Genomic DNA, 15,890 nt, shown 5'->3' on the forward strand with positions numbered 1-15,890 from the left:
GAGAAACAGGGACCAGGAGAAAAAGCACCCCTGGATTGTCAAATTCGAGTAGCGAGTGTATCACGTTAGTCGTTATTAAACGTCGAGTGAGCCTATCACGCCCATGGTATTCACGTCCAACCATGAAACCCATTATGGTCGAAGCTCTGCATTCATTTTGAGCTGAAGAACAGGGTACACACAACCTGTCGCATTGTCACAACGGGGTGAACAACTCTCCCGTCGCACAATGTAAACCTGCCTGTGTCGTTGGAGAGAGAAAGAGAGAAGGAGAGAAAGAGAGAGCCGCACACGGAGAGCATGTACGAACTCGATCGCATGATGCATAAGTTATTCACTTCGGTAGGTACTCGAGTTTGCGAGGTCTTACCGCACAGACACGAAGGTGTAGGTGACGGCGGTTCGGCGAAGCGCCGAGCTCGCAGAGACCCTCGCCGAGAAACCAAAATGAAATTAAAATGCAATTCGAATCACCCCCATGATTTTCTACGAGGGTTATGGGAGAGGCGGGGACCAGTGTCGGAGATTCGGGCTCGTTTGACGTTCCCGCTCTCCACGGGTTGCAATTTTCATACTGTCACGCGATTATAGTTACCTAGTGGTAATCCAGAGCTATCATTTATTCTTACTTCACCCTTCCTCTGATATTCCTGCCCACCGCCTCCCCTGCAGCTTGCATTCCCGATCCGCGATGCTGAGTGAAACGGACCACCGACACCCTAAGCCCCTCCCTTCTCTACTATACTTTATGATCGACCCCGACTTTGAAGTGCGATGGGGTTTTTGATGTTCCCACCAACTGTTCTCCGCGCTATGCAAACTAGTGAATCACCTATTAGGTGATACCTAAGCGACAAATTACCTACACGATTTACTACGTCAGCCGATCAAAGGGCGGATATGTATGATGTACCAGGAAATAAATCCTATCGTTTCAATAACAATATGCATGTCCGTAACTTTTCACGAATTACCCGAGGATATAAAAGGATTCAAAAATGGTTTTCCATCAATCCGTTATCAGTACACCGTAAACCACGGTGGTATTAAAATTAACCAGCATTAGCCATATCTGCGGAACAACTCTAGTGATCGATTCGCGAAATTCAGCCAGAGATAGTGTCAAATTGACATCAAATAATACAGAATCTATAAACGTCATGAGCGACGTTTTTCTTACGGTATATCCATTAACCTGTCGGTGAAAACTTCCGCAACCAAGCACCGACGAAAGCACAATCTCGAGGAGGATTCCGAAGAAAGTGACGTCGAGGAAAAGGTACATCGTGGGTCCTTGCAAGGCGAGACTCGACACGCGCGAACATAAAAGAATCCCAAAGAGAGCGGCGTTCGGTATTTGCACACTATCCAATAAAGCATTATGCATCAATGGTCTGACACGTGCCGGCAGCGAGTGCGACGCGGCGTCTTTGGTTGAAACAACAAGGGAAGACCGCCGCAAAATTAATACATGACAGAGAGCTCGGCGACACTCACATTGTTCAACCGGTGTGCACACAAAGTATCGTGTGAATGCCGTCAGCCAGCTCTCGACGTATTTGATTTTCCTGGGTACGTTACGTATCCGTACGAGAACGAGTACCACTTGACTAACGTCACGTACGTACCGGATCAACTAATACACGAAAGTGTCCGTACACGGGATCAAATAAGTGGCGACGAGTGGCGCTCGGTTAATATATCAAACCCGGACCACTACACGGCGGACGTGCTGAATAATTTTTGGTTGCTCGCCCTTTATTTGCCGGAGAATTTTTCCCTGCTTCGAACGGATAATAACTAGCCTCGCACTGTTTGCGTTGCGGCTTTTCCGGACATTGTGCCAACGGTATACTGTCGTTATTTTACGCGCGCGGAAGGGTTCGGGAAAAAGGGAACGGGCTTGATTTTCCCGGAGAAAAGGTTATTCGGGAAAAACTTCGACGCCCCGATCGGAATCAGTTGTGGCTTCCACAATACCGGTTTCCTTTTACCACCTGATCAAGGACTAATCAGGAATTGATTGGAATTTCCTGAAATAATCAGATTCTGGATGGTATTGATTTTTGAAATTATTCCCAGCTAAGAATCGTTCGCTTTAAAATGACCTCCATGGTTTTCCGTTTTGTAACGTAAAATATTAAACTTTGTTCGGAAAGAAGGTGCTTCGGAAAGGGAAACCCGTCTACTATTGCGAGTAAACCGCGATTACCTAACGTCATTTCCGTGCCCTGTTACCGGTGGCTGACCCACTTCCGTTTATTATATGAGATTTCCCGAATAAGGAAGGGAGAATTTATGGGATCAGGAGCGCGTAGTTGCGCTTAAACCACGCTTCCATTTCATCCTGAAGAAACGATCAAAGTTTTTTTTATTATTTTCAAAGGTAATTTGAGCCGAGCCTCGGGAAGGTACGAGGTATAAGAATACCCATAACGAAAGTTTGAATTAAAAGAAAGACTACGGTATATACACGTATATATATACACGGATCTTAATGTTTATGGTGCGGCTAATTCGTATAGCGGAAGTTTGTAAACTATATTAAACTAAAGTTTTGCAAGCGAACGTTGGCCTGTCCTGGACTCCTTCCTCGCAGCGCTCGCTCAGTACTGTATAATACGGTAAATTCAAGTTAGTTAGAAACTCGGAGACCGGGCGAATCTGGAAACAGTAACGGAGTGATAAACTTAGCTTCCTCCATTCTTCGCGTCCGGATCTACTCGCGCTCAGATCGCAGTTCCGTTCCGTTTCGCAAGCTCGCTTTGCCTCGCCACCCTGCGCCCGTCTCAGTTTCTCAAGTTTAACAAGTTTTAATGATTAATAAACCGTACCAGGCGAATCCCGAAACCGGAACGGGGTCCTGAGTTGAACCCCAAAATTTTCCTATCTGCGCTCTTATCTGCACGTACGAAAATTGTTACAGCCTTTCGCGTTACTGCAGCTACATAACTCTGCAGTAAAACTAGACTTTTCGTAAAGAGGGGAAAAAATATTATTCGGAATAAGACTACCAGCTTTCACGGCGTGACATCAAAGGAAAAAATTCAAGTTAAACGCGACGGATTTTTTTTTTTCAACGATTAATTCCTTCGCGTGTTTGAAGTAATTGTGCGTGACACGAAGCGCGGGTGGCTGGATGTATAAACTGTAGCTAATTTCCGTTGATAATTACTAAAACCAAAGGGAATTAGTTGAGCCTGGTTAGACTCGTATCGCCGCATGTGTTTCGGACCAAGTATACGTTCTACCTCAGCCACTGTTTGTCCCAACAGACATTTCTCTCAGCGTATTTAATACCCCGTACGAAATGACAGACATTAACAAAAACGCGTCTTAATCAACTTGAAAAGTCTCGAGCATCTAGAAATTCGTTATACTTTCACCGACGTTCAATGGAAACCAATTGCGTCCAACGTGTTTCCCAATGAGTCGTATAAAAAAATTGCAGAGACTCGGTGATTGCAGACTTGCTAATTTACTTCGCCATTAATCGGATCTACAGCGATGTTTGACAGGTGAACACGTAACACTGTCGGCCGGTCGAAAATCGCCCGTTACTGGAAGCGCCGAGATGTTTTGGCATTCGTTTTGCCACGGAGCTGTAACAGGAACGCGCCTGCTACGTGCGGATAAACTGGCATTAATTACATTCGAAACCACGCGGTAGCCGGGAGCGCGAAATGACTTCTCTTTACTCATTACCTCTGTGGGGGGGAAAAACTCCCAAGAGTAATTACAGGCATCAAGGTCGATCCTGGTGAGTTCGCCAAAGGTGCCTCACCCGGCCGCGTACCCTCAACGGCGGATAAATGGCAGTATTCGCCGAGGGTAACGCGTTTAGCGAGGTATTAGGCCCGCTACCTTGACATATTAATCGCATAAACCTCACCTAGAGCCAACCGCTGCAGTTGTCTATAAACAGGTATCTAGTCATGTGCCTGCTGTAATTGCTTGTGGTTTTAAATACATTACGCGGTTATATTTTTCACTCCGTGAACAATCGCGTTCGATCGATCAACGACACTTGCATCAATCACGCTCCATCCTGCAACGGATGAAAAAGTGTCAAGGATCCATTCGCGATTTCGCTAAACATTTTTTATCTCCCCTTTACATCGTCGAGATTGAGAAACCGATCGATTTGTCACTGACAACGTTTTTTTATGCCGTGCGGAGAGAAGAGAAAAGAACTCGAGATTCGATTGAACAGTTCGGTGAAACGATCGAATTAAATTTTCTTGGTAATAAGAACGGAATTAATTTGTTTTCCGTCATGTATAATTTATCGTTAATACCGTTCGTGAAGTTTTTCGGCCCCACATCAAAAATTCAACAAACAATGAGATGAGTGTGTAAAGCGTGTTTGGATTAAAAACTTACCTGCCAGGCGTTGGAATCCAAGGCAAGGTACGACATGTTGTTGTTAGCGTCCTCCGTTTTCGATGATTTTTTTATCTTCTCAAAACCGTGAAAAGTAATAATCACTTTATATACTATTCGCGGCACTTGATTACAATTAACAAAAAAAAACTTCTATCGTTCACATCGCGATTCAAACGACAGCCATGTTTTCTTCGACAACGACTTTCGGCTATTTTCCTTGTTTAGATCTGTAACAAGAAATAAAAAAACATTCCGTCACGAAACCGTCAAGTGCTCGAAAATTCGGTAAAGAAAAATCGTCGGGTTTAAAAACAATCAGAGGGACATTCTTCACTGTGATATTTTTAGTATTTAAGGAAAAATTCGCCTCAATTGATAACGCAAATTACAGTGCCGACGGGCGGGTGTAATTCCCCCGGGAAGGACGTCAACAATCCCGGCAAAGTTCGTTAGGCAAAGTTAAGGCATGACTCCCAGTGGTGCGATATCTTTTTCTCTCATTTTTAATCAGAGGTATACAAATGTTTACGCGAGTTGTACAACCGAATCAGACGTAGCACGACTTACAAGTAACCGTATTGTCGGCGGAGAGATAAAACTTTCCCCTTTTATTTCGAACGGAGAATTTCTTCGGGAACCCTCGTTAAAAAATTCGATAGTTATTACAACTTTAATAAAATCAGTGCTCCTTATATATTTTTCAACATAGCGACTCACCCTGCACTGCGGACGAACTGACTAACAAAACTAGCCTAACAACGCGAAAGTGAATTCATCGTGAAACTTAACGACAACAAGAAGAGGACCAAGAACGGTAACATCGACGCACAGAGAAAGAGAGAGTTAAAAAATGGAGAACAAGAGTGAGAGCTGTACTGTGTCAAAGATCGTAGAAGGAGGGTGAAAATTTGACGATCCGTTCGCGAATCGGGTAGGACGCGAATCAATCGTGGCTAATATAATCGGTGTAACGCCTCGGCGCAAACTGCCCCGAGGTGGTGTCCAACCGCTGTCACCGAAATCCACGGACCGCGGCACTGCAGCCGTGGTGGGGCTAGGATTCGGGTATATACTAGCGACTCCGGTATTTGGAATACGGTGAAAACAGGAAGGAAGTGGTTTCGGATTGAGCACTGCACGTGGCGCGTCGCGACGTCGCACTGCGCTCGAGGCGAGAGGCGCCGCGTCGCCCCCGAATCACCCCGCGACGCCTCCGCCGCCGGGGGTGTGGTACCGCCTCCAGCCACCAATACTACCACCACCATCCCTCCGCGGCAAACCCCCGCGATGATAGCGGGACCCGTCGCGGTGCCGACGACGCGCGCATGTCCAATCGATGCCCCCCTTTTCCTCTTCGTCCCATGCCGAAACGGGATGACGGACCGCGACTTTGCCGTGACGAGAAACGAACGTCGGCTTTATTGGCGGTAAAAGTACGTCGCGCGATGCTTATATCGGAGTATTTCGCACCCCGACGCGGATCACGTATCGCGAAAGATATAATATGTCGGTCCTCCGAGTTATGCCGCTAAAACTTCCAGCCGATAGAACAGAGCGTCTGATGGGATTTTTGGGACTTGGAGATTCGGTTTTTATACCCACCGTGAACACGTGCTCGTGAAGGAATCTAAAACTTGGTAAACTTGTTACTTGTCATCGGAGGTGATTGATCGATATTTTTGAGATTTCAGGAGGAAAAATTTCACCGTCGAGTGGGAAAATACGAAGGCGTTAGAATTCAAATATAAGCCTGAGGTTTTTGCTTACTTGTTGCGGTCCGTTCAATTTGATTACGATTCGTTTTATTTATTTTTTTCTTTTTTTATCCTTCCAGAATATATCGACATGTAACTTTCTCCAACGCATCTTTTACTTCTGCCGCACACTAAAATGTTATAATCCTGATGAAGAAAACCCGTTTGGAAAAAAAAAGTTACTCGTTTACTTGATAAAACTGGTCAAGCTACACCTTTTTTGATCGAAGTGAGATTTGTTTAGTTTGAATCAGCTTGAATTTAACGAATTCATTCGACTCCATGTATTATTTTTAGATTTTTTTTTCATCAAATAGTTTACACGACGCACTAACCGACAACTAACGACTTCACGATATTTTATTAGCGATTGTAATGTGTAATGCAAATTTTTTTTCCTCACCTCAGTCACCTGAACATTTGACGTACAATTAATGTATAATATGTTTATCTACCTAGAAAAAACATTTGCGAGCACAACTGAAATACAAATTGTTTAGATGTATGATTAGTAGTGATTTAGCCACTTTAAAGTTACATCGCCATTCAAGTTAGACACGCATTGATCGAAATAAATTTTTTCTCCAAAATGTTCGTGGACCTTGTTCAGTAAAAGTTTAAAGATGTTCAAATAGACTTAATATTTTTATTTCATACGGTGATATATTCTCCGATAGACAGTGACCGAGGCAACTCTGTTTCTCGTAAAATTTACAGCCTCATTCGTACTAATAACCGTTCAAGATTATAATTTAGTATACGATTATATGCGTATTTAGACACGTATGGCATACACTGGAGTACCTATTTAAATGGCGCAGGTAATTTCAGCGTAATGAGTCTCACACTTATTCGGCAAAAACAAAAATTTTGCGACCATGTGAGCCGACGTAGATAGTAAATCAAATCTACTCACTATTGCTGCGGCAAAAAATCAGATTGCCGATGTTTTTCTTCTTTTTTCGCAGTTCAAATGTAACATCGTAAGGGTGGAAATTCATGTCAACATTAAAGCGAGACGAGAATGTTCTTTGGAACAGATGCAATCGGCATGCTCGAGGCGAACTGATACCGTCAACTAACGAGTATAAAATACGTTGATATTTAATGAAAAAATAAAAAATTGAATAATAAGTAAACAAATAAATAAATAAAGGGGTCGGTGATTTTTTCAACTCAGTTTAATCTCTAGAGTAAATTGAGCAAACTCAATCTCCCCCTGACGGAATAATACATGAAGGTTAAAGAAGCGTTCCGTCAGAGTTTGAGATCTTTGACTACCTTGTATTATACTTTCCCTCGACTTATATTTAGCTACTTCGCGGGAAATATGTACGCTTCAAACTCACAAAGCGTGATATTATAAGAGTGTAAAGTCTGCCTCGCTTCGATCTGTGGAATCGAATTTGCACCCCTACGGTACTGAAAGAAGAAAAAGAAAAAAAAAAGAAAAAATTGGCCGACGTGTAAAAAAGGGGAGTGAAAAAAAAAAAATAAATAAAAATCGTATCCAGGCGTGCGGGAAAACAAGATGGTCGTCAGTCTAAAGGCACGTTTCGCTTTAGCGTCGGCCTCTTACAGCCGGTTCTCGTTTAGATAAAGCCAATTCGAAATAGACCGAGCGCCGGGCGACAAGCCCTACAGGGTTATCTGAGTCGTATAAGGGAGACAATCCTCGTATCCATATGCAGTAAAACGAGGAGATGCTTTTACGAAGCACACCGTCATTCGTGGCAAGCGTTTTGTAACTCGGCGCGCGATAACTTTGCCAATTCCGCGAGAGGGTATTATAGGTTAGAAGCTGTAACGACAAGGAGAGAAATAAACGTGAGAGATGTAAAACGAAGAAGGAAAGGAAGAGGAGTATGAAAAGGGCCGGGGGGGAGGGGGGGGGGGGGGTGGTGGAAGGAAAAATACGAAGACGACGGAGAAGAAGAAGAAGAAGAAGAAGAAGAAAAGGAGGAGCGAAACCAGCACCAATTTCACTCTCCGTAGCCTGGCACTGATCGCTCTCAGCGTCTATCTCCTATTAAATATCGCCGATAATGCATGCCCCGGGGGAATCGACACCGATAACATCTCCCAAGGTTTTTACCCTCCCGTGAAAATCCGACGAGGCAAACTATGTTGCATACTTACCAAGCCTTCCTCGACTTTACTTCGACGATCGTCGATCTCGTAAACAAATTTATGGGACAGAAAAGGCGTCGATCCGAGACATCAAAAGAAAAAAAAAAAGGAACACCGCGTAATTTCATACGCGAAAAGTTTCGAGCGGACGTTTTAACGAGCCGTCAAAGCTCTGCTGTGCGGCAATAATACTACTTCCTGTCTCATTTTATAATATTTTGGGCCAGTATAAATATTGATAAATTGTACGGTGGTTGAAACAATTACTTGACACACAGATTTGGCCAACTTTACTCGTGCATTGATCGCGACGATTATTTACCGCGCTTTCGATTCGACGATATCTCAAAAGCTTCGTTGATTTTCGTCGGTCGGTCTTATTTTTTCCGACACGTCGTTAAAGACGGTGAAGAAAAAATCTTGATGAAATGTAAATATCCTGGTCAGACGACAAGTTTCAAGATAAAAAAAGCTCACCTCAACTCTGGCCAAAACTTGGTTTTCATCATTTGGATACCGTTCCAAATTTTTGTGACATGGTAATATCGAAAGACCGCAAATCTGAACACGGAAATTTCAATTTTCGTGGAACAATGGCTGGAGTTGCGTTGCATTCGGTAAAGAGTCGGGGTAAAATTAATCGCAAGTCGAACGCATGGCGGTGGAGCCATTTTGTGATGGCGAAGAATCGGCGCGGAGGATCGAGGATCTCGTCGTAAATAAGCCAGGCAAGTGAGGCAAGGTATCGCGGCGTGCAGAGAGTGAGATTCTCTCTGTGCAAAGCAAAGGCTAGGGGAGGTCAACCCGTTCATCTACCAGCAACCGTTCGGCTAGAAAGTACGGAACCACGCCTTGGCCGGGTCGTGACTGTGCCTCGGACACCGACTGGGAAAGCAATTCAGTAAATATAAAGACAAACGAGTCGAGCTGCCGGTGCAAAGGGCCTCCTCGACTCCTCGTTAACGTTTTAGTGCGTCGACCTCGGCATCGGGATGCTCGCTCTTCCTTCCCTTAACGAAGGTGCGAGGAGGAGAAACTTTAAGGCACACACCTCTGGTGAGAAATCGCGTCGATGATCGTATCGATGTAACTTTCATCGCACTGTCATTGGTGCGAATAAAATTGGTGGTGATTTTTGAACGGTGTTTTTTTTTTTTTGTTTTTCGCAACTTTCAGTTCAGGCCGTTCTATTCATCCTAAAAATAATTCAAATTTGGAAAGTTTCGCGAGCGCCAAATTCCGAATTTTTTGGTGAAGAAACTTACAAGTAAAGAAGTATAACTTGGACGAAACATCAAAGTTTAAAATGATCCGAATCCCGACGCTCAAAGTTTCGAAAGTGCAATAATGAGGTGTCGAAAAAGCATAACTCCGACAAGTTAAAGTTCTGAAGGTACGAAAACGAGGAAATTTCAGAATCTGAAACATTGAAATTTTGAATCTATCTTACTTTCGGAATTCTGCTCACTCTGATTTTTTACACCCATTCGTTGAGCAAACTACGCTGTGTGAGTATATTTTAATTTTCAAAAGTTTGCTCTATCGTAACTTGAGTTTTGTAAACTTTGAGCCGCCGTGTTTCCGATCCTTCGAAACTTTATTGTTCCTTAAAAATTTGATTTCTTTACTTCAAGTTTCGCCGGCACATAATACGGAATTAGGCATTTTCAGAACTTTTCAAATTCGAAACTTCAATCCCGCCGCGAATGGAAACGATGGCGAGCGATCGGTGAAAAATAGAATACCTCGAAATTTGCGGAAATTTGCGGAAAAATTTGCTCATCCCACTGGCGCAGCTCTTCTCGTAACTTCTCGAGCATCGTTCGCGAAACGGGGAATAAAAGTTCGAGCGGGTCAGCGGGAAGCGAGAGATAGATCCGCTGCGCGGATTCCCCCATAAGAATAGGATTTCTTCAACAGTTTGATAGAAAGCGCGGTAGAGAAAATGATGACCCGAAGCTCTCGGCGTCGGTGGGGGGCCGAGATCCGCTCATCGTGTGAACAGCCGCGGGACTCTTGAAAGACGTGCAATGATAGAGATTAGAAACGTCCTATTTTGCGAGATTCCGTGTGCACTCGCAACGGATTCGTCGCGGCTTCTAGGAAATCACTACTTAGCCTTTCTGACCGTCGCGTTTTGCCGCGTTTTGCTTCCGCAGCTTGGGTTCGCAACTCGTGGAAAATTAAGAGTCCGGTAATCGATCGTCGATCGGCAGCTGGCGGAATAAAGTCTCTCGGCAATCGCTGGGTTATTGAATCAAGCGGTCCGTTTCGGAGACGGAATAAAACCAGTACAGGTGGAATAAAAAAGGGAAAAATTTCCCGAGTCATCCAATTGCGTTTCGGATCATCCCCGGCGATATGAGACGCGAGTCGAGGGGCGAATAATCAAACGTCGCCGTACCGACGTGTGTTCTTGTTCGTGTTTTTAATTCCCCGAGAATCTCGCGAGGACGACAGTCGACGATCTTCAATATTGTTTCAAGAAATTTAAATGTAAAAACGACGACGGATGGGGGTTACGGTACGCCGTACGTATATAATACACCAAGTTTAATCCAAGTTTTCCGCTGCACGAAGCTGCGGAGGAAACTTGTGTGTTTCTGACGTCCCGGGCGCGTCTTACAACAACGCTGAAAGGATAGACAATTTACTTTCGCCCCGAAGGAAGATCACGCAATGATACGGTAGCTAAGGCATGGATATGCGTATATACACGTGACGCGTATAGACGCGTTATATTTTCAATACCAACACAGATTCACGGGGGGTGGGAACAACTTTCGAAGAACACTTCTTCGATTCGTGTTACACGGTCACGTAATAACCAGCCAGCCAACGATCGGGGATGAATTTACACGCGTCCTCGACTCGGACGTTTTATCCTTTTGTCAAACGATACCCTCCGCGACCAAAAATAGGAAATAATTGTTTCGATTGATACAACGCACCTTCGGCCGCAGACGCGGCGACGTCCCGACGCCCCGACGACGCCTCGACGCCCTGCAGACGCCGCGATATCCTATAAATATTTGCTCCCTCCTGTCACGAGATGTTTTCATAACCGTTCCGATTCCATCTAACGAGGGGCAACTTTACCGATAAGATGATGATACCGCCGACTGATTCATCAACCTTTGGCCACCTTTTTTTCAACGATAGGTATACACGTATAATTGAATCAAAGTCAACGATGCCTTTTCCTTGCTTCCGGTCTGTCTTGACAGGGTGAAAGGAAATAGGGACACTGTTTTTAAACTATAAAAAAAAAAAAAAACTCAGCTCATCCGGCGCGGTTCAACAACTCTGAAAACTTGCGGAACTTTTGTGAGTATATCGCTAAATGTAACGGTCAGGAATATTTCTCCTCGATTTTTGCGATTACTTTCAATCGTAGACCAATTTTTCAGCCGTAATTATTTCGCGTACCCCTCTTGCAATCAGCACAGACTCAATTAACTTATGTATACACGAACACGCGCCATGTACTTTGTTTTATCAAATAGCAAGATTTTCTCGTTTATTTGAATCGGGTAAATAGACGGATTTCTGACGTATCTGCAGGAGCAATCCGCAATTTAATCGAAATTAATAAGATCAATTATTCGTATATAATAACAAAAGGACGAAACGCTGAGGGGCGTTCTGTATTCCTCAAAATTAGGATGTATAAATTCCGGAGCGGAGGAAAGTTATCAAACAAACAGAAATCATTCCATAAGATTTTTTCGCCACGTATCTTGACTTGTCAGATGAATACAGAAATTTTTCTCGGAATAATGAGCCATACCAATTTGGATCTAATTTTGATGGAATCGCAACTTTTGTGCCTATGACAATAAACGTAGATAATTATTATTTCTCGCCTCGATAAAAACGTTCCACCGATAATATCCCAACGCATACCTATCGTACAATTTTTCAAACAAACGAAACTTCGATCGACGGCGTCGTGCTGCCGAGGAATATTTAAAAAATAAAAAGAAAAACGAAAAAACGAAACAAGCGAAATAAAACTTGAAAAAGTATTAGGAGAAAAAAAAATAAACGAAAGGGCAGAGAAAAAATTATATATTAAAAAAAAAAAAATAAAATAAAATAATAATAACAATAAAAGAAACGTACAACCAGCGGCTTGTTTCGCGTAGATCAAAGGGAGGCAGTCCTGACGCTAAAGAGAAACCGGTGGAAAAAAGAGGCCCAGACGAGAGATGAGAGAAATGAGAGAAAAAGAGAGGGAGGAAGAGCGAGACAGGAAAAATATCCTCTCCTCGTGTTTTGTACCGTAATGGAAAAGTGATACGTTGTTTACCATTCCATGCCATCACCCTGCATGCCGTAACCGTCATGCATGCTTTATACGCCTACCGAAATACCTCCCAACGTCGAGTTAGGATAAAAAAAAAAAAACAAATAAATAAATAAAGAAAACAAGAGGAAAACGTGAAGCGGAGAAAAAAAAGAATCCAAATTGTACCTGCGTAAATTTTGAATCGAGATGCGAAGCTACGTAAATTCCCGTCATCGAATTTCCCTGCTTTCGCAAATTTTCCCATCCACAGGTAGGTATATTTAAATACACCAGGTTTTACCTCGTTTCGATGTTAGCCCGAAGGAATCCCGGAGAAATTATCCGCCGCCGAGGCTGAACTTGCGTAATTTCATCGGGCTTGCAGTTGTTTAACAGGATTTATCCACCACGTGGGATATTGGCCGCAAACTTTAGCCCGCCATGTAAGTTGTAAATTGGCAGTTAAGCTCGTGTCCTAGAGCTAGGCCCAGAGTGGCCCACACGTGCATTCGATCGCCGTTGCGGATTTCGAGACCTCCTCGTCCGCCGACCTGAGACCGTCGACGCGCACCTCGGTGCAGAACGTTGGCACACACACACACACACCTGTGTATCCGTACCTCGGCCCGCACACGCTATCGCGATGACGGTGGAGAGAGACCATCTTACCCTAATTACCTAATTATCCAAAGTAATTACCTCACTACTGCATAATCTCTAACGCCACCCTCCGGGGTACTGACGGATCGCTGGATGTACGCGTGCATGTGTTAACGTACCTACGTATGTGCGTTATCTCCGCATCTGTACCACGTAACACTGCGCGTACGTCCCGAGACTTGGAATGCGGAGGATCGGATGCAATTATTACTGGAATATTTTTTAATATAATTAATTCTAACCTAAACGTCGGACAATTCGATCGGTGAAACCGTTTCAATTCGCTCGAAATCTTACATACATCGCTTACGATCTCGTAATATCCCGGGAAAATGTTTCGTTAAATCTGTGTGAAACCTTTCGAATTCTTGACATTGCGTGAAAACTGTGTGTTCTTGCTATTTGAACATCAAGGAAGAAAAAACTTTGAGCATTGTTGCACTCCGTGCGGCAATTGGACCGCGAAAACTTGAAAATCTGTTTTTCATTAACCCTGTGTCAGAGTGTACGTTAGATCACGGCAGTCACTTCACCGTGCACGAATCGCAACGTCTAATCACTTCTGTTCCATGTCATTAATGAGAGAATAGAGATATTATTTTTTGACCGCGTGAAGCAATTCGAGTAGAAAATCACAGCCGTTGATTGCTAGTCTGCTGTAGAGTATATCTAGCTACTTTGCAAGAAGACACTGACTCGTCTTGCTAATAGTGAAAAGACTTGGTGTAAAGGTGAAATTATCCTACGATTTGGCAGGCCGAGTAAATTGTCTGAGAGAGCCCGTTTCGGTGTCTAATTGGTTTACTACCGCGTGTTTCGAAGAATACATAAGGAAGAAAAAGAGGACAGAAGGAAACCATCAGCTGCCTGTAATTCTTGTATACGAAAATTAGAAATGAATTATAATTTTTCAACGGTTGCACACAAAACTGGAAACAATTCTTTTAATGTATGGTATTATATGATAGTTCTTCGAAGAAAAAACAAATCAGAAAGCTCCACAAAATTTCATTCCCACGCGGTTACGCGGGAATTCACACTGTTATAATCGCACGTAGCGAAAATTCTAGGCCGTGACTGAAAGTGTGCAAAGTACGTGTGTAGCAAAATGAAATATTCGCCAAGAGTTTTCGAACCTGCCAAAAATAGCCAAGTGTCAGAAATTTGTTATTCTTTTCAGGAATTACTCGCGGAATCGTTTTCAACGATCTTTCGCCGCTTCATATTTTGGGAATCCTCTTTCCACGCTACTCCATCGATAATTGTCTCACGTCTAGTGGTGGTTTCATATCACGCAAGAGGAGGGTCTATATGGGAGAAGCGGATAATCCGAAAGAAGAGAAAAAATCACACAGTGAAGGATAAATAAGGGATCAATACCGAAGTACCGTTGATCCACTTTGATCCCCATTGATTCGAAGGGCCACCTCTTCAAAATCCGTTCGGTTTTCAAAAAGCCTCGAGGCAGTCAGGTGTCCGAGTTTCCCCGGTCCCTTCAGTCCTCGTGGTCTCCTTTGCAGATAGTTTTTTCCCCAAAACGATGCGGTACATTCGGCCGAATTTGTGTGAGAAACGAAGAAAAGTGGAATGAAATGGAAGAGAAAAAATACACACTTACCGCAGACGAAAATCACTCTATCCTAAGCGCGATCGTGAAAGGCTGCAACACAAAACTCGGCTCATTCTTTACTCTTCGATTCTTTCTATACCGGCGATCGAAAATCGATGGAACAAAAAAAGGGGAGCGACGAAGAAAAAAGTTGTTGGCTTAAGCGCGTGGCGAATTCGGCTTTCCAAACATTTGCTACGACGGATTTTCCCGGATACTTCTCTGTGCAGACACACACACACACACACACCGAAGCATATTGCACATTGTGTGGAAGCGTATACACGAGTGAAATATTGGCCCGAGGATCGATTGTTCGACGAGAAAATCGAACGACAGATACTTGTTAAAGTTTTTTATTTTTTTTTTATTTTATTTTTTCCTTTCACCTTTTCATCCCCATTTTTTATTCCCGCGCGGCGTCGCAATTTCGGCCAAGAAATCTCCGGCGTTATTCGATCATCAAAGTTGTTTGGACTTTCGCTTTAAGTATATAATACACCCGACCAAAGTTAGGATAATGCTTCAGGCTAGGGATGGTTGGTACGATGTAAGGAATCGTCCTTACCGCGATACAATGCGAAAGCATACAACAACCCTGCAAGTCGATCAAGGCAGGAGTTGATAGTTGGAAAGTCCCTCTTCCAAAATCCTAATGAATTCGGAGAATCCCGTCACCCGTATACTCTGCGTACATACGTACATACGTACATGTGAAAAATAAAAAAAAATAAATAAATAAAGAAGAATCCGTTGTACGTACAAACGACGCGTGTATATGCCACTGGTTATGCCCTTGCACAAATCCATTCGCGGAATCGCCCAGGGCGGGTTAATTTTCTCGAATAAGAGCTGAATTTTTTCATCATATAAAAGACGCTGTCGTGAAATTTATTTTTTCACGTCATGTCGTTCATTTTTGTATTTCTTTTTTTTTTTTTTTTCATTTTTATCGTAACCGTGTGCGTGCCCCTTGTTTTTTTCTTTTTTTTCACACGATTATGTACAATATACGAAACCGAGAAGTTGAAACAATGCAGAAATTTGAAAGCGTACGCGC

The 15,890-nt window shown here is 43.4% G+C and overlaps 1 protein-coding gene across 1 annotated transcript in view; it reads right to left on the minus strand.

Annotated features, from left to right (window-relative positions):
* The window catches only part of LOC124177455 (transcription factor AP-2-epsilon), a 205,486-nt gene that overhangs the window by 165,884 nt on the left and 23,712 nt on the right, over positions 1–15,890 (minus strand). The window contains exon 4 of the mRNA XM_046559824.1: positions 4,384–4,613. Coding sequence (XP_046415780.1) covers positions 4,384–4,419 — 36 coding nt within the window. The 5' untranslated portion in view covers positions 4,420–4,613. The remainder of the gene's footprint in view (positions 1–4,383; positions 4,614–15,890) is intronic.

Source organism: Neodiprion fabricii, chromosome 3 (assembly GCF_021155785.1).
Source record: "Neodiprion fabricii isolate iyNeoFabr1 chromosome 3, iyNeoFabr1.1, whole genome shotgun sequence".
Lineage (NCBI taxonomy): Eukaryota > Metazoa > Arthropoda > Insecta > Hymenoptera > Diprionidae > Neodiprion > Neodiprion fabricii.